The sequence below is a fragment of the Zalophus californianus genome, chromosome 5 (assembly GCF_009762305.2).
Source record: "Zalophus californianus isolate mZalCal1 chromosome 5, mZalCal1.pri.v2, whole genome shotgun sequence".
In the NCBI taxonomy this organism is placed as follows: Eukaryota; Metazoa; Chordata; class Mammalia; order Carnivora; family Otariidae; genus Zalophus; species Zalophus californianus.
The window spans coordinates 123,554,992-123,580,369 of NC_045599.1; the positions used below are offsets into that span (position 1 = coordinate 123,554,992).

Here is a 25,378-nt window from a genome sequence, read left to right on the forward strand (position 1 = left end):
TATTCAGTAGGTACATGTATACATTTTTGTGTATACTCTTATAACCTAAAAGCATCAGCTAATTCTTTTCCTAGTTATTTATATTCTGGTTTTAGTTTGGAACAAATGAGGTACTTCAGATAAAAGTTTCTCAAATTGGGGTAATGTCAACCATGTTGTAATCTTAGCCCTAAGGTATGAGGATGACATAATAAGGACATAAGTGTTTCCCTCCCAAAATGATGGCCATTTTTACTATTCTACTTCTACTTGCATTTACATCTGACTTTGGAGGGTTAGCCATTTTTCCTCCTCTTTACATTCCCCTTAACCAAGTTGATGTTCTCCATACCTTTCATAAAACATACTAACGTTCATGGCATACACAGTACTTCAAGCTACTGTGCAGTTCTCTAGTACCCCAGTGCATTTTTCCTCATCCTGAGTTTAGACTAATCCACTACCAGTACTGATCTCATTCAGTAAGAGGGCCTTCATGTTTCTGAAAAATTTATGTCCTTAACATTATTATTTGGTTGTATTCACCTACTCATGGTATTTAACTTAGTATCTGTATTAAGTTTATACGGAATATATATAAACTTAAATTGGAATAAAGAAGCATAGCATCAACTTTTCATACTGCTTGAGAACAGAGATGAAGTCTCATTCAACTTTGTTTCTCCATATCCTGGAATTGGCACCATTATTGGATTGGATTGTAGTGCATGAAATGAAACTGAACTAAGTTAAATGGAAGTTTAGCCCATAATGTTGAAAACTATAACACTGAAATATAAATTATGTTCATTGGTCATGAATTCAGTTCCCTAAATTTTACCTGCAGCTTTTGTGCTTGGCTCTTTGCCTAATTGTGAAAAACGGACAGAATTGTAGTATGATTTATTTTGCTTTCATTTATCGAGTATAGGATTATTGTATAGAGTCATGGGACAAAGATTATCACAAAATACAGTAAAAGAAAATTTATGTTCTGGTGTTGTCTCATATTTATCCAAGCTTATCTTCTGGCCATGTTGTATATCTGCATTTTTCCAGCTAGTATCTTTGTTCTCTACTATTTCTTTCAGGCATCTCACCATAAAATTCTTATTTCACAAGATATTCTTGACAATTAAGGTGTTTTTTTGGTTGGTTTTTGGTATTTTGTTGTTTTTGCATGCACGCGCGCGCGCGCGTGTGTGTGTGTGTGTGTGTGTGTGTATGTGTATGTAATGTACCAGATGTGTTTATTCCTCGCCATTTACCTCAATGGCTTAAACCAAAACATTCAAAACCATATTATATATCTTAAGCTATGGTTAAGATTTTAAAGTAATTTTGGTTTCTTACTTTGTTGCTAATTTTATTTTGCTCTTAGGTTTGTACGAAGACTACTTTACTTTTACAAGCCCAGCAGTAAATTATATGCCAACCTGGATCTGGATTTTGCCAAGTCCAAGCAGCTCACGGTTGTGGGTTGCCAATTTACAGAATTTCTTCTTGAGTCTGAAGAGGTAATAAGCACTTTGAATATTTTCCAGAGCAAATGTTTCTCATTAAACTTGCCCCCTTCCTTTTATTTCTGAGTATGCATGGTTGTATTTAGAAACATAGGGAGTGAGCCCAGACCTAGATTTGAATCCTAACTCTTGTCACTAGCTAGTTATGTGACTTTGGACAACGTATGTGCCTTAGAGAAGACCTGGTTTTCTCTTTGTAAAATGGAAGATAATACAATCTTCATGAAGCATTGTGTTGAATGAGATTTAAAAGAACATACTCAGTGATTGGTATCTGTTATTAGTAACTTCATCATTATCATTACGTTTTTTGGATTTGATTAAAGTTAATTTTCTGATTATAGTCACTAAGTGCTTTTCCAGTAATATTACAATGTATTTGCTTTTAGGATGGGCAAGGATACTTAGAAGATCTAGTAAAAGATATTGTTCAGTGGCTCAATGCCTCATCTGGAATGAAACCTGAAAGAAGTCTTCAAAATAATGGTTTATTGACTACCCTTAGTCAACACTACTTTTTATTTATTGGAACACTTTCTTGCCACCCTCATGGAGTCAAAATGCTGGAAAAATGCAGCGTATTTCAATGGTAAGTATCCCTAGGTTGTCTCAGTATATTCCTGAACTTTATTTTTTAATGTAGTCTGAAATGGTATGCTTTTTATTCTGTGTACATGTATTTGGTAAATTTTATTAAAATACAAAAAAATTAGAGTTATTTTGATGGCTTTGTGACTCTTTTTTATGTGATGTTTGTCATTAAATGCTTTCTTTTAGAAATGCTTGTTTATATTTTCATCCTTTTTTTTTTTTTCTTTTTTCTTTTTAGTCTCCTTAATCTCTGTTCCTTGAAAAATCAAGATCACTTACTGAAACTGACCGTTTCTAGCTTGGACTATAGCAGAGATGGATTGGCGAGAGTCATCCTTTCCAAAATCCTTACTGCAGCCACTGATGTGAGTATAACATCGACAAAACTATATTTTTTATAGCCAGTTAGTTCAATACTTCATAAAATTTAGCCAAGCAAAATTAATTATTAATTCTAAGAATATGGGATGGAATTTGAGTTTACTCTAAAACAGTAGTTCTTCCATGGGGCGCCTGGTGGTTCAGTGGGTTAAGCATCTGCCTTCGGCTCAGGTCATGATCCCAGGGTCCTGGGATCGAACCCTGCATCAGGCAGGCTCCCTGCTCAGTGGGAGGCCTGCTTCTCCCTCTCCCTCTGCTGCTCCCCCTGCCTGTGCTCTCCTGCTCTCTCTCTCTGTCAAATAAATAAAATCTTTTAAAAAAATAAAAATAAAAGAGTAGTTCCTCCAAGGGAACTGTGTACAGTACCCATATCTTTCTATAAAGGGGAAGAAGCAGCTAGATTGAAACAAATAATTTATTTACTAGTACTAAGAAAATATATCAGGGACTAGACCCTCAATTACAATTTTTCTGCCATTTTTAAGTAGCAAAACTGTCCCCCAAAAAAGTCCAAATAGGTTATCCATGAAGTTTGGGGTTTTTTGGTTTGTTCTTATATTTTCATTTATCTTTGTAGGCCTGCAGGCTGTATGCAACAAAACATTTAAGAGTATTATTGAGAGCTAATGTTGAATTCTTCAATAATTGGGGAATTGAATTACTGGTGACCCAGCTACATGATAAAAACAAAACTATTTCTTCTGAAGCTCTTGATATTCTTGATGAAGCATGTGAAGACAAGGTGAAGGTTTATTGTTTTATAATAAAATACTTAGACATGAATTTTTATTTAAGTATTTTAATTATTAAATTAATTTTAATTAAAGTACTCAATTTTAATAGAAAATTATGTGGAATTATAATGTACTTAATGCAGATGTTTTGGAAACAATTTACTTTCATTTTGCAATTGTTAATTTGCCCTAATAATTACCTTTTTCAGGCCAATCTTCATGCTCTTATTCAGATGAAGCCAGCTTTATCCCACCTTGGAGACAAGGGTTTACTTCTCCTTCTGAGGTAAACGTTAAGTAAATTTTTCTTATACTTATGTTTTTTGTTGTGTTCTCTTTAGAAGTGTGTTTTAAAGTTGGATTCAAATCCAAATAGGAAACACTTTAAAGAATTTAGCATTAACTTCTGAAAGAGGTCTATTTTAGAATCTTAGATATCCTTCAATACTGAAACTCATTGTTTTCCTTAATGTTGTTTCATTGTTTTTCATTGTTTTCCTTAATGTTTGCTTTACATTTCTGTGTGTCCTTATGATTTTCATGACATTTTCTTTACTGTGATTGGATTCATGTGCTTTTGCAAGATTATGAAAATTTATTTGCATTTGAAATTACAGTAAATAATAATAGTCGACCTTTTACTCTCAGGAAGAAGCTATTCCTAAAGTCTTTTAGCTCTTTAAACATAGTATTGCTTAAGATAGTTTAACTCCTTAAACAGTTGTAGTCAGACTCTGTTAAACTATTGTTTGTTTTCATTTACAGATTTCTTTCCATTCCAAAAGGATTTTCCTATCTGAATGAAAGGGGTTATGTAGCAAAACAATTGGAAAAATGGCACAAGGTAACTTTCTGTTGAGTAAGCTTCAATTTATGTTTTTATCTTAGGAAATAGATCTATGAATTTGGAGGATTTTTTATATCGAAGTCTTGAAGCTAAAGAGGTCAAATACTTAAACATTCATATGAAGTCAAGTCTTAAATTCTATGTAATTATTTATGTTTATATTTATCCATTTTTTAAACCACATTTTAGAGCAAACTGTTGATTTTGTGTATATTCTATTGCAATTTTGCTTTCAGTTTAATTGATACAATCTACCGGTATAATTTATTAACCCTATTTACTATCATTTCTTTTATTCTTATTCTTGGGTCCCTTATGATAGCCCTTTTAAGCTCTAACTAAAACAATTTTCCTAAATGAAGGAAGATTGTAAAACAATTCTACCAAGCAGATAAAATAATCTAATGAAACTTTATTTTTAGGATGCTACTTGACATAAACCTGAGAACAAACTTCTTGTTATTAGTTAACTTCCTAGCTTTTCTTTAGTTGGTCATCACTGTGATTTTATTTCGTTTGAAGCATTATAAATTGTCAAAGCATCTTAGAGACCCATGGATAATCAATTCTAATGTAAATAATTTTGGGGTTCTTCATCATTTCAATCATTATATTGTCTATACTAAACCATATTTCACAAGAAATTCTCATCTTTTAAAAATACTTTAACTATAAAACATACTTTAGGCAGTGTCTGGGTGGCTCGGTTTGTTAACGTCTGCCTTCAGCTCAGGTCATGATCCTACGGTCCTGGTATCTAGCCCCATGTCTGGCTCCCTGCTTGATGGGGAGCCTGCTTCTCCCTCTGCTGCTCCCCCTGCTTGTGCTCGCTCTCTCTCTCAAATAAAATCTTTAAAAACAAAAACATAATTTAGGCATGAAGTCTTTCAATAATTAATGAATTGGAGAATTGAAATAAGATGTAATAGTTTTATTTCATAAATAGAAGTTACTTAAATAAATGACCATAGTAAAATCGGTCACCTTATTATACAAATTATAGTATTAGGAAGTTGCTTAGCATATCTGGTACAGTACTTTCACATAGTAGGTACAAAATGTAACTGCTATAACAAAGGCATGTGCAGTGTATAAGGAAACACAAAGGAAGGGTTAATGATTATGCCTTAGGGATTAGAATTAGCAAAAGAAATGTTAGGTGTGATCAGGAAAGGATATGATATTTGAAATAGTCTTGAGGAGTAAGTAAGTAAATAAGTTGGAAGAAGGGTATTCAAGGCTGAGGGTGCAGAATAATAAATCTGTATAGATTGTTGGAACTTCAGACTTGTGAAGAAAGTTATATTCCAGTGTAGTTGGGGCTAGGATAAGTGAGGAGTGGCAAGATGAGGCTAGAATGGTAAGTTAGAACTAGATTATAGAAGGCGTTACAAACCACATTATGTCATTAAGGGATTTCAATTTTATCGGACATGGGGGAATTATAGGTGTTTAAAGACTAGTCATAATCAGAGCTGTGCTTTAGAAACATGACAGGTCAGAGTGTAGGAATGGATATTTGATCATCAAAGGTAAAGCCTAGGAATATTGAGACCGGTTAAGAAGCAAGAATTGATAATGTGAATTTCAGTGGTGCTGAGACTGGATAGGCAGGGACACATTTTCTGGGCATCTTTGAAATAAGATGGACAGGAGGTGTGGACAGATTGGATATAATGAGTGAAGAGTCCATCTTGACTCTTAAAGTTTCTGATCTCATTGACTGAGCATGCAGTGGATCACCATGAAGAGATTGTGATTACAGGGGTGCCTGGGTGGCTCAGTTGGTTAAGCATCTGCCTTCTGTTCGAGTCATGATCCTGGGGTCCTGGGATTGAGCCCCAGAAGCTCCCTGCTCAGTGGGGAGTCTGCTTCTCCTCTCCCTTTGCCCCTCCCCCAACTGATGTTCATGAATGGGTGCTCACTCTATCTCAAATAAATTTTTTAAAATCTTAAAAAAAGAGATTGTGATTACAAAAAGTGGTTTACAGGATGAGGTTAAGGAGTTTTGAAAATGTTGAATTGTATTGCTCTGTGGGATGACCAAGTGATGGTATCCAGAAAATATTTGGAATTGTGGATCTGGAGCTCAGATATGTGCTGAAGATCGCAGTTTGGGAGTCCTCAGTATATAATAGTAGTTGAAACCTGAAATGAGTGAGATCACCAGGGAAGATACAAAGAACAAAAAAAGAAAGAAAACTGGAAATTGCTCCCTATAGAACATTCTGGTTTAATGAGGGCAATAGAAGGACAAAGACACTGAGAAAATTGCCAGAGAGAATGGTGTCACTAAAGGATGCTTCAGGAAGGAGAGGCCAGTGATATATATTCGTTAAAAAGGTCACATAAAATGAACAATAGAAAATAAACTGTTGAATTTGACAGTTTGGTCATTGGTGAATTTTGCTAGAGCATTTTCAGTAGAAAGTTACAAACAGATGCTGAATTGTAGTTAAAGTTAGTTAGGCAGTAAATGGAAGGTGTAAAAAAATAAAGACAACATAGTCCTCTCTTTAGAATTAGAGAAAAGGAGAAAGGGAAGAGAACTAACTTACTGATTGTCTACCATTTCAAATCTTACTTCATTGAATCCTCAGGGCAACCCTATGAAATATATTCTGTTATTTCTATTTTGTGAATGAAAATTTGGAGGCTAAGGAGAGTAAGCTTTATCCTAGAGGAGTAATTTATTCTAGGTCACAGAGCTTAAAAATAGCAGAGCAGGCGTGCTTTTTGATTCCAAAGCCCATGCTCACTGTATTCAGTTTCCTTCCAGTAGCTTATGGCATGCCAACATAAACTGAGACTGTCTCTGTTTCAAGGTAATAAAACATCCAGGCCAGTACAATATTAAAAATTCTCACTCATTCAGTTTAAAACTTCACTTGAGCACCCAGGCCTGATATAGACATAGAAACACTACAGTGGAGGGAGGATTCGGTTAATCTCATCACTCTGTGCTCATCTCCTCTCCATTTACTACCTGCCTGCCAGTTTAGGGCTTCTTTAGCTTTGGAGCAGGAAGAGGAAGAGGCATGGGGGCAAGAACAGACTTACTCAGTTGGTACAGTTGTTATCTGGGCTATTTAGCTTTGCGTGTGGCAGATTTCAAATGTTAATTCTTCTACTCGAGGGTTACTTTCATGAGTTTCTCAAAGACCTCACCACTGTGGATCTGTTATTTTCAGTTCCCTTGACTAGGGCAGTGGCTTCTCTGCCTGCCTACTTATATTGCCTCCTAGGTAGGCAGAGGGAGGTAGAGGTCTGCCCCTCAGTTGGGGTTTTCTTACCCCTCCAGATTGGTCCTTTTGGGCAGAATCCTCAAGATAACCCATATTAGAAACTCAGTGCATTTCACAGCTATACAGCATACCCCTGACCTTTGGCTAGTGTTTTCCAAATGAATGCCCCTGGTCAAAAGATTAACCACATGAATATAATTACTCCTGTATAAAGCTCAGAATATCTGCCTTTTTTGCACTAAGATTTTCATATAGAGAGGAGAGTTTGGTAGTAGTATAGTGGTAATAGTAGCAGTAGTAATTATGGTACACTGATAATATTAAAACCTCATATTACTATTACAAAATAAATGTGGAACCTAAAGGAAAAAAGGAAAGTACGTTTTTAGAGGCTTTAAGTAGGGAGTTAAGGGGGCGCCTGGGTGGCTCAGTCGTTAAGCGTCTGCCTTCGGCTCAGGTCATGATCCCAGGGTCCTGGGATCGAGTCCATCGGGCTCCCTGCTCAGCAGGAAGCCTCCTTCTCCCTCTCCCACTGCCCCTGCTTGTGTTCCTGCTCTCGCTGTCCCTCTCTGTCAAATAAATAAATAAAATCTTTAAAAAAAAAAAAAGTAGGGAGTTAAGGTAACTAAACCAAATTCAAGTTGTCTAAAATGGGTTTGAATGAAAAATGTCTCCCTGTGTCCTTAATCTGTCTTTTCTGAAGGTAATTTCTGTAATAGTTTATTTGTGAGCATTCAGAGATGTTCTATCCATCTATATGTACATACTCTTTTTTTTTTTTTTTTTTTTAGATTTTATTTATTTATTTTAAAGAGACAGCAAGAGAGGGAACACAAGCAGAGGGAGTGGGAGAGGGAGAAGCAGGCTTCCCGCAGAGCAGGGAGCCCGATGCGGGGCTCGATCCCAGGAGCCTGGGATCATGACCTGAGCTGAAGGCAGACGCTTAACGACTGAGTCCCTTATATGTACATACTCTCTATTTAAAAATACAAACGAGTTCTATTTTCAAGTGTAGATAAGAATAAGTTTTTCATTTAGCAGTATATCTGAGGGATCTTTTCAGAGCTATACATTTAAATCTAACTTGTTCTTTTTAATGACTGCAGAGTACATTATGTGAACGTACCTTAATTTTTATAACCACTCCTGTATTGACATTTTTCCAACTTTTTTTGCTTAGTAAACAGTGTTTGCTGGATATTGTTCCATATGTCTTTGCATGCTTGTACATATATTTCTATAGGATAAATTTCTAAAAGTGTAGTTGTTGAGCCAAAAAGTATCTGAAGTAATGGGACGCCTGGGTGGCTCAGTCGTTAAGCATCTGCCTTCGGCTCAGGTCATGGTCCCAGGGTCCTGGGATCGAGCCCTACTACATCGGGCTCCCTGCTCGGCGGAAAGCCTGCTTCTCCCTCTCCCGCTCCCCCTGCTTGTGTTCCCTCTCTCGCTGTGTCTCTCTCTGTCAAATAAATAAATAAAATCTTAAAAAAAAAAAGTATGTGAAGTAACATTTTTGATACATACTGCCAAATTGCTTTCCAAAGAGGTTCTACCAATTCCTTCTGAACAGTTTAAAGTGGAGATCTTTTAGCATTTACCCCAAAGATAGAAATGTAGTGATCTGAAGGGGCACCTGCACCCCAGTGTTTATAGCAGCAATGTCCACAATAACCAAACTATGGAAAGCGCCCAGATATCCATCGACAGATGAATGGATAAAAAAGATCTGGTGTACACACACACACACACACACACACGAATATTACACAGCCATCAAAAAACAAAATCTTAAAAAACAAAACAAAATCTTGCCATTTGCAATGATATGGATGGAATTAGAGGGTATGCTAAATGAAATAAGTCAATCAGAGAAAAGATAATTATCATATGATGTCACTGATACGTGAAGTTTAGGAATAAAACAGGATCATAAGGGAAGAGAGGAAAAAATAAAATAAGATGAAACCAGAGAGGGAGACAAACCGTAAGAGACTCTTAATCATAGGAACCAAACTGAGGGTTGCTGGAGGGGAAGCAGGTGGAGGGGTGGAGTAACTGGGTGATGGGCGTTAAGGAGGGCATGTGATATAATGAGCAATGGATAGTATATAAGACTGATGAACCACAGGCCTGTACCTCTGAAACCAATAGTACGTTATATGTTAATTAATTGAATTTAAATTAAAAAATGTTAAAAAAATAAAGTGGAGATGTTTTGCAATGAAGATGGCAGTATGACTGACTGACTTTCAGTTTAAAGAATTTAGCTAAAGTTTTTCAAGTTTTAGTTGGAAACATTTTTTACATTTTACGTGATTTAAATCAGTGGGGAGATACTATTTTTTGCCTAAAGGTGCTAAAATGATACAATTCATTTAATTTTCTTTTTTAAATTTCTAGTGAATATGTTTATGGTTTAATATTAAGAGGCTAGTTTTTTGTTTGTATTTAATGGGGAAAGGGATTTAAATAAGATAAAAACAAAACTATTAACTTATGGACTCTAAAATATTAATTGAAAATGGGGATAAGAGTATAAGCAGGAAGCTTTTGTGTATGATAGAACATTTGCATTTAAAATACCTTGTTCTACCATTTTTAAGAATGTCTTAAATTTTCTGTACAGATGTTCATTTTTCTCTTTTAAGATTTGGTAGGTACCTAACATGTTATGAATTTAGTGAACAATATGATACTGTATACGATTAAAACAGTATTATCTTCCAGGAATATAATTCAAAATATGTTGACTTGATTGAGGAACAACTTAATGAAGCACTTACTACTTATCGAAAGCCAATTGATGGTGATAACTATGTTCGTCGGAGTAACCAAAGGTACAGTCTAGTTAATGGAATAATTTATTAACTTGTCCTCTAATATAAAATTCAAAACCAGTTCATAATCTTTATTTTTTGAAATTTTCTGAGTACTTGGAAATTTTATTCCCTTCACTGACATAAGAAAAAAATCTTAAAGCATATATATTATTGACTGCTCAAGAATTCCAATGGCACTCATAACATGCTGAACACCCTTACTAATATAATTTATACACCTTCCATGCTTTTACCCTAGTCTGTAGTCTGTTTTTCTGGTCTCAGCTCTCTTACCATTACTCACTACTTTGAGGCCAGCTAAACTTATTTTTCTAGAGAAATCCTCACGCTTTTCCGCTTTCATATTTTTATGTATGCCGAGAAATTACATCTTTATCTAGTACTTTATTAGTAGCCCTTGTTTTAATTAGCATATTGTAAATGAGGCAGTAGGTGTATCAATCATCTTTATTATACTAGATTACAGCGTCCTCACGTCTACCTGCCCGTACACCTCTATGGACAACTGGTACACCACAAAACAGGCTGTCATTTGTTGGAAGTACAGGTAAAAACATAATTTACTTGTTTTAAATAGCTACAATTATAGAAAAAAATCTCAATATTGCTAAAGTAGTACCTTTGCAAAAACTTCTCAAAAGCCTTAAAGTTAGCAGCGTAATTGCTTTTAAAGCCCTCTATCTTATAACTGATTTAGGCATTCTGTGTTCGTAATCCTGATGGATCACTGGTTTGCATGCCTTTCCCCGACTTATGTGTCACCTTTTGCATAGCTAATTTGTTACGTAGAGTTTAAGTAAGCCACTTTAAGTCTGAGTTCTGTCCTTTATAGTTTGTTGGGAAGTTCATCTCGTTAGTAGAAACATACGGAAAAACTGAATTTCTTCATTGTTCTTGTTGGGAAGTTAAACTGAACCTGATACAGATTCAGTTATCTTTGGTGAGCAACAGACTGGAAGTATAATTGCTATTTGTTTGTACCTCACTGTTCTCTTAAACTTCATGGAATATAACAGGCTTAGTAGTGTCAAGCAGTTATTCTTTGATTATATGCACACCAAATGTATGGCTTTAAATATGTCTTGCTACTAAGTGTTTTCAATAAATGCAACTTTTTTCTTATTTTAGAAATAGAAGTATTTGCATGTGGGTCTTTTGAACACTAGTAATCTGGCAGTTTAGTTCATTTTTGTATCAGTGTTCATCCCAGGAGCAAAAGTTTTACATAAATGTACTCTATAGTGTCCTATTTTTATATTAAGCCTGTGAAGACTTCTGGAGCACATATCTTTATATTAGTTTTTTTAATTCACTAGTATTATGTTCTATTTAAAAAACTGATAATGTGACTAACATTTTTATAATATTAGGTACTAAGTACTTTGTTAAGCACTTTGTACGTAATGATTAGATCATTACACCTTATGAAACAGATCCGTATTTTAGAGATTGGAAATCAAGACATGGGGGATTAACTAACTTGCTCAAAACCACATAGCTAGAAAGTGCTAACTCCATAATAGGAACTCAGAGCCCCTGCACTAATGCTGCTTAAGAAAATTTACATAAAATTATTTTAGAATTTTAAATATGCAAACATTACTAAATGCAAACCTTAAAAATTGGGTTTTAAGATGCATTTAAAACATACTGTTACTCATGCTTTGGTTTTCTTTTTTTTTTTTCCTCCAGAATATTATTACCGAACTCTGTCACAATGTTCGTACACCAGATTTGGATAAATGGGAAGAAATTAAAAAACTGAAAGCATCTCTTTGGGCCTTGGTTTGTAATAAACACTTCTATAAGATCTTCATCATTTTTAGATTTTTTAAAAATTTTCCCATTAATAATAATAATCATTTTATTTAGAGCTTGTTCTCAGTTTAATATTCTAAGACCAATATTGTTTCTGCCCATTTTAAATATATTTTTAGACTGAAAAATAAATGATTAAGCTATTAGTTTTCTTTCTAAGACAAATGGAGCATTAATTTCTAAAGTTCCATACTTAAGGGTTTTTTTCACATTTTTTTCTCTCTCATAGATGGGGTTAAATTTTTTGATAGCTCTCCAAATTTCTTGAAAGAGTTATTCTTATAAATATATTTGATATTAGTGATTTCTTTTCTTTCAGGGAAATATTGGCTCATCAAATTGGGGTCTCAATTTGCTACAGGAAGAAAATGTGATCCCAGATATACTAAAACTTGCAAAGCAGTGTGAGGTTCTTTCAGTCAGAGGGTATGTTATTTTACTCACAGATCTTTCCAATGTATATATTCTTGTTCACAAATGGCTGTGAGGGAAGAGTTTTTTATGATTGAGTAGTCCATTAGAACTATTAATTCACTGAAAATCCTAATGAGATAAGATTTAAAAAGAAAAGGGTGGGGTGCTCACTTGGCTGGCTCAGTCAGTAGAGCACGCAACTCTTGATCTTGGGGCCATGAGTTCAAGCCCAACATTGGGAGTAGAGTTTACTTAAAAAAAAAAAAAAAAAAATTTTTTTAGATGCACTAAGTTAAACATCTTAAGGAACGCCTTGCTTAATGTTACCGTTTCATTTTTATCATTATAATGTTGAAGTTTAGTATCTGGTAAACCGTGAGAGTATAGTGTATATGCAGTAGTCCAATAGCCCATATATTCCAGATTTATCCCAGAAAAGTTAATATATGTCATTTTCCCCCTGAGATTGCATTATGTTCTTTTAAACTACTTCTTTGTAATTACTATCTATATTAGGAAGGTGTTCATGTTACTTATGACTTCTGAGTTACCCCTAACTCATTTTAATACATTTTTCCACAAGCTAAACAATTTTTAATGACTTTTAAAGAAAATTTAAATGTACATATAGCAAACTAATATTTTGGTTGCTTTAAGAAATCTTAGTTTGGAATTATAAACTGTCATTACTACATCTTTTACATATAGGACCTGTGTATATGTGCTTGGGCTCATAGCCAAAACCAAACAGGGCTGTGATATTCTGAAATGTCACAGCTGGGATTCTGTAAGGCACAGTCGCAAACATCTGTGGCCAGTGGTTCCAGATGATGTAGAACAACTCTGTAATGAACTCTCATCTATCCCAAGCACCCTGAGTTTGAACTCAGAGTCAACCAGCTCTAGACATAATAGTGAAAGTGAATCTGCACCATCAAGTGAGTATTGTTGACAAGATCATATAAAGTTAGCTGAAATTAGCATTTGTATTTGTATTGTCACAATTTAAATGTATTTGTTACATTCCTAATTTACTTTTATCTGAGATAATTTGGCAATAATGGGGTCTTGGAGAATGTGTTATCTTTTCACAACAGAGAGTAATAGCCGCCAGACTACATTGTTCTCTCTCCTTGCTTTTCTAAATAGACTTTGGAAAAGTCTTACAGAGTTAAAAAATAAGCCATGTGCCAGAAGAACCTATTCCCCTTTTTGCTTATCATAAAATCTAAAAAGTAAATATTTGCTTACCTTCTTCATTTACATACTTTTTCACTCATTTTTCAGATACAGAGATTGTTGAACCAGAATGTATTTATTAAGAGAGATTATATTTACATATTCATTTTTGAGAGAAGAGCTAAATTTTAAAACTAAATATTGAAACTGTTAAAAGATAGAGTATCAAAAATCAATTAAATAAAAAACGGTTTGTGGTTTTAAGCCCTGTGCTAAATATTGTTAGTCGTACAAAACTTAAGACATGGTTCTTTTTAAGAAGATAGTGCAACATTTTTCCAACCATATTTTACCAAGCCTAAGATGCTGTGAATTATAAGATGCACCAGTATTTTATGTACCACTAAAAAAGAAGAAAAAAATACTGCCTATTAAACTAGGACATACCACTGATTACAAGATGCATTCTGATTCTAGAGAATAACTTGTGAAAAATGTGCATCTTAGAATTGACAGAATCTGAAAATACATTATGCAGGTTTATTTGGGATTTTATTTTGCTTTCTTTCAAAATAAATTTGAAGTAGTTTATAACTATTGAACAAAAAGCTAAAAATAAAAATAGGATAAAAGCTCATAGATGTCATTTGGACACCCAGATTGAGTCTTTTTTCTTTATTAGAGTTAGACACTGAATTTAGATGAGTTCCTTAGTATCTAAAGGAAAATAAATAAGCCTAATTGATTTAAACATGAATTTAAAATGCTGTGACTTGGTTCTTTAAAAGATATTTTAAAACTAGGAATTCATTTCTTATAAGATTAATTTCTCCCACTATTGTGATTTGAAAAATTAACAAGAATCTTTACCAAGTGAGTGAACATCCATGGTCAAATCTCCCTTTTCCTTTAATTGTATGCTGAATATTTGGAGGTTTTGGAAACTCCCTGCCATTAAAACAGTCAAGCAAAAAAAAAAACAAAAAAAAAAACACCCCTTCATGTGAACTCTGCCATAATGAATCCTTTAGTTTTTCTTGGGAAATAACGGAAGTTCCTCATAATGACATAATTTCACATTTTATTTAAGTTCAAACGCTTGGTCTCAAGAAGTTCTTTTTTTTTTTTAATGTGGCTTCTCAGCAATTTAACCCTTTATTTTTGAAACATTTTTTTCCCAGATGACTATTCAACAAAATATTCTTGAAATATGTCACCAACAGTTGCTATGATTTTGTTTTGTCATTTTTTTATGCGCTTTTATTAACAGTCCTTTGATCATAGGTATGTTCATAATGGAGGATGACCGGTTTGGCAGCAGCTCTACCAGTACGTTTTTTCTTGACATCAATGAAGATACAGAGCCAGCATTTTATGATCGACCTGGACCTATAAAGGATAAAAATTCATTCCCTTTCTTTGCTTCTAGTAAACTTGTGAAGAATCGTATCTTAAATTCGCTTACTTTGCCTAATAAAAAACATCGTAGTAGCAGTGATCCGAAAGGAGGGAAACTGTCATCCGAAAATAAGACAAACAACAGGCGGATCAGAACACTTACGGAGCCCAGTGTTGACTTTAATCATAGTGATGATTTCACACCCATATCCACAGTACAGAAGACATTACAATTAGAAACTTCATTTGTTGGGAATAAGCACGTTGAAGACACTGGTAGTACTCCAAGTATTGCAGAGAATGACTTAAAATTCACCAAGAGTCTTGGTACAGAGAATCACAGAGAAAACACAAGCCGAGAGAGATTAGTTGTAGAAAGCTCAACAAGTTCACATATGAAGATACGTAGTCAAAGTTTTAATACAGACACTACAACAAGTGGCATAAGTTCAATGAGTTCAAGTCCTTCACGAGAGACAGTAGGTATCGATGCTACGACTGTGGACACAGACTGTGGAAGTATGAGTACTGTGGTAAGTACTAAAACTGTTAAGACAAGCCACTATTTGACGCCACAGTCTAACCATCTGTCTCTCTCCAAATCAAACTCCGTGTCCCTGGTGCCTCCAGGTTCTTCTCACACACTTCCTAGAAGAGCACAGTCCCTTAAAGCACCCTCTATTGCTACGATTAAAAGTCTAGCAGATTGTAACTTTAGTTACACGAGTTCTAGAGACGCCTTTGGCTATGCTACGCTAAAAAGATTGCAGCAACAAAGAATGCATCCGTCCTTATCTCATTCTGAGGCTTTGGCATCACCAGCAAAAGATGTGCTGTTTACCGACACCATCACCATGAAGGCCAGCAGCTTTGAGTCCAGGTTAACACCAAGCAGGTGAGCAAATGCACATTTAAAAATGAACAATAGTGGTTGCATTTTAACAGACTTAACTGGAAAGCACTAGACAGGTTTTACATCTACATAAGCCTCAGAACTGACCAATTGTAATTGTTTACTATGGTAGGCTCTAAGCTCCTAGTTACCCGATATGTTTTGAAATGGATTCTTGCAGCCGCGAGGGGGGAAAAGAAATTCTTTTAGGCCCTGAAAATAAACATCTATGGTTTGCAAGGACACACAAGTCACAAGCTTTTTTTTATTTCTCGCTTCTGCAAGGATCGATTTTAAAAAGAAGCATGTCGGGGGAATCAGGAGCTTAAGACCTACAATAACAAACAACCTTTTCAGGTAGGTCAATTTAAGGCTCCAAAAGTTGACCTTTATTATTATTATATTTTTTAAGTAACTACAAATTTTAGTAAAATTCTTTTCAGTTTGTCTTAAGTAGCTGTGATTATTTAGTAGGAACCTAATGAACATTAAATGAATTACTTGACCCTCAGGATTCAGCAGTAGTAGTTTGCCTATGCTCAAGAACTTTTAGGGAACTTCTATGCCATATCTAAAAATTGTGACCAGGTTGGTCGAAATAAACAATTTTGATTTTACCTTTAAAATATATGCAATGTAAAATTTGATTGTTGCAAAGGTTCTGTACCTTTTTTTTTTTTTTTTTGGTTATTGTTGGGCCAGATACTTCTAACAATTTACTTAGTTTTTGTTATTAATTCCCATTTATTTAAATGGATTAGTATTTGTCAAATACTGAGAAGAGTGCTTGACACATACCATCATCAATTAGCATTATGGGTAGTTATTTCCTTATGTAACCCATTTGGCTTTTACAGAACCAAATTCTTAATAACATTAAGTTATTAAGCAGTTTTATTTCAGTAATACTAATGCATTTAGTAGAAGGGGTTCCTTTGTAGTAGATAATAAATTATATACCATTTGATAGAATTTTATAAATTATGCAGTAATGTCTCATACAGGAACTCACCCATCTTTGGCAACCTCATCAATTCAGAACAAAGGCAAATCTGTTAATAGCTCACTAGTCTCAATCTATGCAGTAAGGTTCATGAATTGTATTCAGAAGACCCACATTCAAAATTGATACTTATCCTAACAAGCTTGGATATCAGGTTTTCAGACCTATGGGAGCAACAATTAGAAGCTTCTGATTGGTAGGAACACTATAACAGGAAAGGACAGCGATAAAACTGGTAGCAAAGAAGGGAGCTTTTGTATTACAACAAAGTATTTGAAAATTCAGAGACCACTGCAGTAGCCAGAGCAGTCACGTAGCACAGCAAAATAAGCAGTAGGAGTTGCACCATCGTACAGCTCAGTGCAATAACCAAAGAGCTGTTATGATTTGATACTATTTGGTTGATTATATCCCATTGAAGCAGGCCATTTCTATCCAAATTGATGAAGGCATAGATTAAAGAGTTGTACTGTTTAAATATTCCTAAGAATAGACCAGAAAAGACAGCTATCCCAAATCACTTATTTCTTAACCAGTCTGGGTTCTTAGAATCTTATTTCCTATATTCTCTGTTAGACCAGAAGAAAGTTATTTGGAAATTTTACTCCTGGAGTAAAATGCCAACTTACTGGCATTATATAAAGGATGAATAGGTGTTTTAATTTCTTGGGAGGGAAAAAAATAAAAACAAATAACAGTCATGAGACAGGAACAGCTTGTACAAAGGCATGACGGCATAACAGGACTTTATGTTCGTCAAATCTTTCATTTGTTTTTCAAATTGTATTTAGTACTTACTGTGTGTGGATCAGGTTCCATGGAGGAAAAAACTGTGTCGGCATTAGTCTTTCTATTCCTACTTCTTACCTTTGGTTAGTTCAGAGAAAATGAAAGTGATGGACGCTAACTACAAATTTACTTCAAAATAATAGTTTGGAATCCAGGCTGAGAAGGACTATTATTATTTGTTTTGTTTTCTTATAAAATTAAAAGGGTAGGCATGCAGATACATACCTATGGTACAGTGGATAGCATGAGTCCAGCAGTCTTAAAAATCGTTATCTCACTGAGATATTTCCTTGGGACATGGTAGAACAAACAATGAAGTAGGAATCCTTAATCCTAAATTCTAATCCTGGCACTGAGTGAATGAACTTGAAGAAGGTTTCATAAATTATGCTGTAATGTCTCATCTGCCTAGAGTTCAACAGCTTTGCAAAACTTCATCAATCCAGAACAAAACCAAGCAGACCTCATTTGCTCACTATTATGAATGTGTGTGGGAAAGTTCATGAATTTTGAAATATCTAGGCCTCAGTTGCCTCATCTAATAGAATTTGGACTAGATCAGTGAGTGGTTTTAAGCTTTTCGAATGTTGCTTTTTAAGTAGAGAATCTCTCCACAAAAACATTTCTATGGAAACCCAATATGCGGAATAGATTAAAATGGAGCTAGTCAGTTGAAATAGGGATTGGGAAGGCAAGTATCCACCACCTCCTCCACCTCCAGTACTCCTTTAAGAGTTTTATGAAGTAAGAGAGGCTTAACAATTTAATTTTAAAACCACTGACCAATTTTATGAAATTTGTCAGTTTCAGTTAGGAGTCTTTTAAGCAGAAATTAGGAGTGGTTTTTACTATGATAATTTTTTTTTTTTTAGATTTTATTTATTTGTCAGAGAGAGAGAGAACACAAGCAGGGGCAGCGGCAGGCAGAGCAGGCAGAGGGAGAAGCAGGCTCTCTGCTGAGCAAGGAGCCGGATGCGGGACCCTGGGATCATGACCTGAGCTGAAAGCAGATGCTTAACCGACTGAGCCACCCAGGCGTCCCAACTATGATAATCTTAATAGCTACGATTTTGAAGGATTTTGTGTGCATTATAAAATAATTCCTTTTTAAAATATCAGGCTACATTGTTATATTTTAAATGACTTGGGTTTCTAAATGCTAGTGTACCTTAACTGTGGAGCCTTGTGTAGTGCCTTGTATATACAAAGCAGGTGCCTAGTAAATATTTTTAGGATGTATGTTGCATGAATAAGAAACCTTTATCTTAAGGAAGTATCAGTATACCATATTTATTATGGAGTCACTAGTAAGGAGTGTATTGCAGAAATATCAGTGCTTTAAATAAAACTGTCTTGTAATATTTACAAATGGTAACATTATTGCTGTTGTGTGTCTTTCTTCTCTGTGACATAAATCTTGTTGCTAAAGCGTTAATTACCACACAAAGGATGATAAGTATTCTTATTTTTCATAAAAATAATGTTAAATGGAGTTAATAGACATGCCCTTAGTTGTATGATAGCAAATTTACTAGTTTGAAATGATTGTGAAGATAGTCCTTGGATCATACCTGTGACTTCTGAGGACTTTTTTTTTTTTTTTTAAATTCTAGATATTGAAAGTTATCTTAATTGCCCACCTTTTCACTTTTACCTGGGAGGCCATAGTAGTTGTTTTTCGAAACAGGCTCATTATGGATGGTCTTTTGTATATCATTTTATAACAGCTAAATGATTTCAAGTGTTTATATGCTATTAATAAACAAGATGGCACTGTTTAATACTTGGCTAGCTACTTATCTTTTTGAAGTTAAAAAAATAAATTGTAATTCCTCTATATGATGAATATTACAAATCAAGAAACTAATGCAAGTGGGATTTTTTTTTATGGTTTTATAGGTTCATGAAAGCTTTAAGTTATGCTTCATTAGATAAAGAAGATTTATTAAGTCCTATTAATCAAAATACCCTGCAGCGATCCTCCTCAGTGAGGTCCATGGTGTCCAGTGCAACGTATGGTAGTTCAGATGACTATATTGGTCTTGCTCTTCCAGTAGACATCAATGATATATTCCAGGTATCATGAATTCTATTTTCCTATTATTTCATGTTGTACAACTGCTTACTAGAAATTACAGTTTAGAGTGAATATTATTTTGGGAGAAGATAATTTTTTTTAAAGCAGTTTTGTTTAAAAACATTTTATGATGAAAATTATTTCACCTTTCTCAATTTATTCTGTACTTTTTTATTTAGTATTTCCAAGTCCCCAGAACATTATGCTTCCTTCTCTTCCCAGACCAAATCAGCATCTTGTTTGATTTCTTATCGGTATATTCTCTATAGAAGTTTAGTGACTTCTTAACTTTGCTTTTTAATCACATTTGACTTATCCTTGTTTTTTTGACATTGAACACAAAGTTGTGTAAGTTTGAAGTATACAGTATGTTCCTTTTTTTTTTTTTTTAATAATCCTTGAACCTATTTATCCTGTATAGGACAGCCACATGTGCCCAGTCATATAAGGTGGTCCTAATCCCATGAGATACTCACAAATACCTACATGATAGATAGTATTAAAGAATCCACATTTGCTTAGGAGTCTAAAGACATTTTAGATAAATTCTAAAAATAATTATTTTAATATTTGTTTAAATTACCAAGAGTAGATAGGAACTTAAAGATTATTTGTTATTTTATCAAATTTTGGTAATTTAACCTTCTTTCGTGAACTTTTTGTTGTACGTTCATGTGCTGTAGTAATTCTATTTAAATTCCATTTCATTTAATCTTGCTAATATTCATAAAGTGAACTTCTTTGTAATTTATCTGTTTTAGGTAAAGGATATTCCCTATTTTCAGACAAAAAACATACCTCCACACGATGATCGAGGTGTCAGAGTGTTTGCCCATGAGGCAGGAGGTAATGCATGGTTTCTCTTCTCATGAGACTGACTCTTCTTTATATTAAAAAGAAAATTCTTTTTAAAACAAAGTGGATTAAAAAGAAAAGCTTTTCAGTAGGATGACATTAAAAATTCAGATATACTTACTTTTGGGTCAACTTAAAAATTATGCCAAAATAATTGTTTGAGCGCATTTAAAACTAAACCACAGTATATTTTTGTGAGGGACTTAAGAAAATGTTCTACCCAGCCTCTCAAGAAGACAAAAACTAGATCATTTGATTCTGTTTTTAAAAACTAGTGCGTGAAAAATTTATAATGCTGATTCTCAAAGGTCTGAGAAACAGGTGTTTGGGGAAAGGAGAGAGAGAAAAACGTACTTATTATCATTACATGATCTCTCTTTGTTATGAACAATAAGATTTTAATGAATATATGCATGTCAGCCATAGATTTAAAGCTTCATAATCTTTTTTTTTTTTTAACAAGTACCTCTTTAGATAGACCCAGAATTATTACGTTTCTTTATGGAAATACTGAGAATAATTGAAATTATGTCTTAATTGTATAATTTTAATTTTCCATTTTGCATTTAAAATTTTATATTGAAGTAATATAAGCTTATCTGCTAACTTTATTTTCCTAATTTTAAGCAAATTACTCTCTTTTCTCCTCAATTAAGTTTAAGATTTTGAGTCATAAAAAGAGTTCTGGTTTTCTTCCCTAATTTTCTTAATTTGAAAATTCACATGGTTTGAGACATCTTGAAAAGAGGTATCATTGATACTATCTTTATCAGATTTTGTTTCATATTTACTTACGCACAGGTCTTCCATCTGGAACTGGAGGTCTTGTAAAAAACTCTTTTCACTTGCTACGACAGCAGATGAGTCTTACGGAAATAATGAATTCAATCCATTCAGATGCTTCTCTGTTTTTAGAAAGTACGGAAGACACTGGATTACAGGAGCATACAGATGATAACTGCCTTTATTGTGTCTGTATCGAAATTCTGGGTTTCCAGCCCAGTAATCAACTAAGTGCAATATGTAGTCATTCAGGTAAGTGATTAGGTCCATCTCCACCTAATTTAAATTGCTCCAGTCACAAATCTTGTCCCACCTCTGTTGACCATCCCTCTTACTCCATTCTCACTACCTCAGCCTTCGTTCGGTCCCTCAGCATTTCCCTACTGGAGGGTTGGAGGTAGTGTTTCGTCTCCAAGTTTGGCCCCTGCCGGTTCGTCTTTCGTCTTTCGTACTATTCCCTGGGCTTAGTCTGTTGATGGTTCTTTACTGGCTATTCATGCCGAGGACGCAAGATTCTTCGTGTGATCTATTGTCTTTTTTTTCTTTAATTGGAATTCTTTTTTTTTTGCTTTAATTGGACTATTCTTTTTTTTGCTTTTTTGGACTGATTCTTTTTTTTGCTTTAATTGGACTATTACTAACATAGAATGTTACATTAGTTTTGGATGTACAATATAATGATACAGCAATTCTGTTTTTCTTCTTTTTAAATTATTTTTTCATTCTAACATAATTAACATACAGTTATATTTCAGGTGTATAATATAGTGGTTCAGCAATTCTGTATGTTCATCAAGATAAATCTGTTCTTAATCCTCTTTATCTCTTTCACCCCGGCCCCACCCACTCTCTTCTGGCAGTTATCGTTTTGTTTGCTGTGTTTTAGAGTCTGTTTTGTTTATTTGTGTCTTTTTTCTTTGTTTGTTTTGTTAAATTCTACATATGAGTGAAATCATATGGTATTTGTCTTTTTCTGATGACTTCAGTTAGCTTTATTGCAAATGGGAAGATTTCATTCTTTTTTATGGCCAAGTAATACTCCAGTGTGTGTGTGTGTACATGTACGTGTGTGTGCACGTGTGTGTGTATGTGTGTGTGCGTGTACACACACACTGAATACACACTTGGGTTCTTTCCATATCTTGGCTATTATAAATAATGCTGCAGTAAACATAAGAGTGCATATATCTTTTCAAATTAGTGTTTTCGTTTTCTTTGGGTAAATACTCAGAAATGGAATTACTGGATCATATGGTATTTCCGTTTTTAATTTTTTTCAGGAACCTCCTTACTGTTTTCGACGGTGGCTGTACCAAAGGGCATTCCCATCAATAGCGCATGAGGGTTTCTTTTTCTCCACATCCTCACCAGCACTTGTTATTTCTTGTGTTTTGATTTTAGCCATTCTGACAGGTGTGAGATGATAATCTCAGTGTGGTTTTGATCTGCACTTCCCTGATGAATGATGTTGAGCATCTTTTCATGTGTCTGTTGGCCATTTGTATACCTTCTTTGGAAAAATGTTAAGGTCCTCTGCTCATTTTTAATTGGATTACTTGGTTTTTTGGTGTTGAGTTGTATAAGTTCTCTATATATATTGGATTTTAAGCCATTATTGCATATGTCATTTGCAAATATCTTCTCCCATTCAGAAGGTTATCTTACTGTTTTGTTGATGGTTTCCTTTGCTGTGCAAAGTCTTTTTATTTAGTGTAGTCCTAATAATTTTTTAGTTTTGCTTTTGTTTTCCTTGCCTTAGGAGATATCTAGAGAAATGTTCCCATAGTTAATGTCAAAGAAATTAGTACCTATTATTTTCTCTAACAGTTTCATGGTTTCAGGTCTTACCTTTAGGCCTTTAGTCCATTTTGAATTTATTTTTGTGTATAAATTGAAATTATTTTGTGCAAGAAAGTGGTCCAGTTTCTTTCTTTTGCATGTAGCTATCCAGTATTTCTAGCACCACTTGTTAAAGAAACTGTCTTTCCCCCCTTGTATAATCTTGCCCCCTTGTATAGTTTGTTATAGATTTATTGACCATATAAGTGTGGGTTTATTTCTGGCCTCCCTCTTCTGTTCCAGTGATCTCTGCGTCTGTTTTTGTGCCAGTACCATACTGTTTTGATTACTTTAGCTTTGTACTGTATCTTGAAATTTTCAAGATTACTTGGCTATTTGAGGTCTTTCACCATTCCATACAAATTTTAGTATTATTTGTTCTAGTTCTGTAAAAGATATTGTTGCTATTTTGATAGGGATTGCATTAAATCTGTAGATTGTTTTGGGTAGTACGGGTATTTTATCAATAGTGGTTCTTCTAATCCATAAGTATGGATTATCTTTCCATTTGTTTGTGTCATCTTCCATTTCTTTCATCAGTGTTTTATAGTTTTCAGACTACAGGTCTTTCGCCTCCTTGGTTAAGTTTTTCCCTAGATATTTAATTTTTGGTATTATCGTAAATGGAATTGTTTTCTTAAATTTCTCTTTCTGCTACCTCATTAGTGTATAGGAATGCAACATATTTCTTTATATTTCATAATTCCAGGCATGAAAAATGAGTTTTCCCTGCTGTTCCCTCTTTGGCCAGTCCACATCATCCTAAATGTCAGTATTTTACCTGTGAAGCTGTCCCTCACTAAGTCAGATGTTGACATTCCCTCCTCTTCACTCTCATTGCCTTTTGTACATAGATCTCTTATAATCATTATTGGTTGGTTATTTTTTTCCCTTCCACTCATGAAGTTCCTTCAGTGTGTGGACTCTCATGTCTTTCCATTTATATATTTCTAATACCTAGCTGCATACTGCTTTGTGTAGTAGACAGTATGTTTTTGGTGAGAGCAGATTCAGATTCAGCATTCTTATATGATTCAACAAGTGACATATGCAGGTCTTCCCCAACTCGTGATGGAGTTACATCCTGATAAACCCATCCTAAGTTGAAAAAAATCTGAAGTCAAAATGCATTTAATATACCTAAGCTTCCAAACATAGATTAGTCTAGCCTATCTTAAACATGCTCAGAACACTGGGCAAAATCATCAACACAAAGTCTATTTTATAAGTGTTGATTGTCTCATGTAATTGATTAAATACTGTACTGAAAGTGAAAAACAGAATGGCTCTCTGGGAACAGAATGGGTGTGTATTGGCTGTTTACCCTCACGACCACATGGCTGACTGGGAGCAGTGACAGGTGTCACTGTCTGGTGTCACAAGAGAGGATCATACTGCAAATCGCTAGACCAGGGAAATTTCTAAGTTCAAAATTCGAAGCAAGAGAGTTTCTACTGAACTTGTACCATTTTTGCACCATCGTAAAGTCCAAGCATTATAAGTTGGGGACCATGTATATTAGCAACTTCAAACTGGTAATGTGTTTATATATGTGTATAAAGTGTTTCCATAGATACGTTTTCTTGGTGAATATCACCTAGCCACACTCAAAAATCTAGTAATATCAAAGTTCTCTGAGTCACTCTTCTAAATTTCTCCTTGGTGTTCTGATTCAGAGCTTTCCAACTGATGGGTTGTAGCATGCTGATACACCACAGATAGGATATGGGTGTGCTGAGATCATTAATTCCCTCAAATGTTTCCATGCGTCTGGGGCCTGGGTTTGGACAGACCCTTGGACTAGGCACTTCCCACTGTGAACAGCTCTGTCCAGGGCCCCATCATGTTGTAATTATGGCATTTCCTGCGAGTGAGAGGTTTGGGCAGTATTGTTCTGATGTATTGCACACAGTAGAGAGTATTCTGTTTTAAATCATTTGGCTCTACATCATTTATGATATTTTAGTTTCTGCAAGTTCTGCTTCTTCATTTGTATCCTTACTCATCAAATACTTATGAAGTGTACTTACTGTGGATTTTACTTTACTGTTTTCTACTTATTTTATCAAACACAGCCCCTCAAGTACCTAGTCGCAGGACAGTCACAGCTAATTCTAACCCTTCTGTGACCTGTAGCTGGGAGAGTGATCAGGCAGAGCATCATGAGGTTTGGGACTTGTGAAAGACGTGC

At 34.6% G+C, this 25,378-nt stretch overlaps 1 protein-coding gene across 7 annotated transcripts in view; it reads left to right on the top strand.

Annotated features, from left to right (window-relative positions):
- RICTOR (RPTOR independent companion of MTOR complex 2) overlaps positions 1 to 25,378 on the top strand; it is a 122,896-nt gene that overhangs the window by 87,962 nt on the left and 9,556 nt on the right. For 4 of the 7 annotated variants that reach the window (XM_027604951.1, XM_027604955.2, XM_027604954.1 and 1 more), the window contains 16 exons: positions 1,361 to 1,496; positions 1,892 to 2,091; positions 2,332 to 2,458; positions 3,052 to 3,216; positions 3,418 to 3,494; positions 3,974 to 4,052; positions 10,028 to 10,137; positions 10,600 to 10,687; positions 11,833 to 11,925; positions 12,278 to 12,384; positions 13,081 to 13,310; positions 14,836 to 15,844; positions 16,127 to 16,198; positions 19,533 to 19,710; positions 20,472 to 20,556; positions 21,367 to 21,600. In XM_027604951.1, coding sequence (XP_027460752.1) covers positions 1,361 to 1,496; positions 1,892 to 2,091; positions 2,332 to 2,458; positions 3,052 to 3,216; positions 3,418 to 3,494; positions 3,974 to 4,052; positions 10,028 to 10,137; positions 10,600 to 10,687; positions 11,833 to 11,925; positions 12,278 to 12,384; positions 13,081 to 13,310; positions 14,836 to 15,844; positions 16,127 to 16,198; positions 19,533 to 19,710; positions 20,472 to 20,556; positions 21,367 to 21,600 — 2,990 coding nt within the window. The remainder of the gene's footprint in view (positions 1 to 1,360; positions 1,497 to 1,891; positions 2,092 to 2,331; positions 2,459 to 3,051; positions 3,217 to 3,417; positions 3,495 to 3,973; positions 4,053 to 10,027; positions 10,138 to 10,599; positions 10,688 to 11,832; positions 11,926 to 12,277; positions 12,385 to 13,080; positions 13,311 to 14,835; positions 15,845 to 16,126; positions 16,199 to 19,532; positions 19,711 to 20,471; positions 20,557 to 21,366; positions 21,601 to 25,378) is intronic. The other 3 variants (XM_027604953.1, XM_027604952.1, XM_027604956.1) reach the window with 3 other exon arrangements.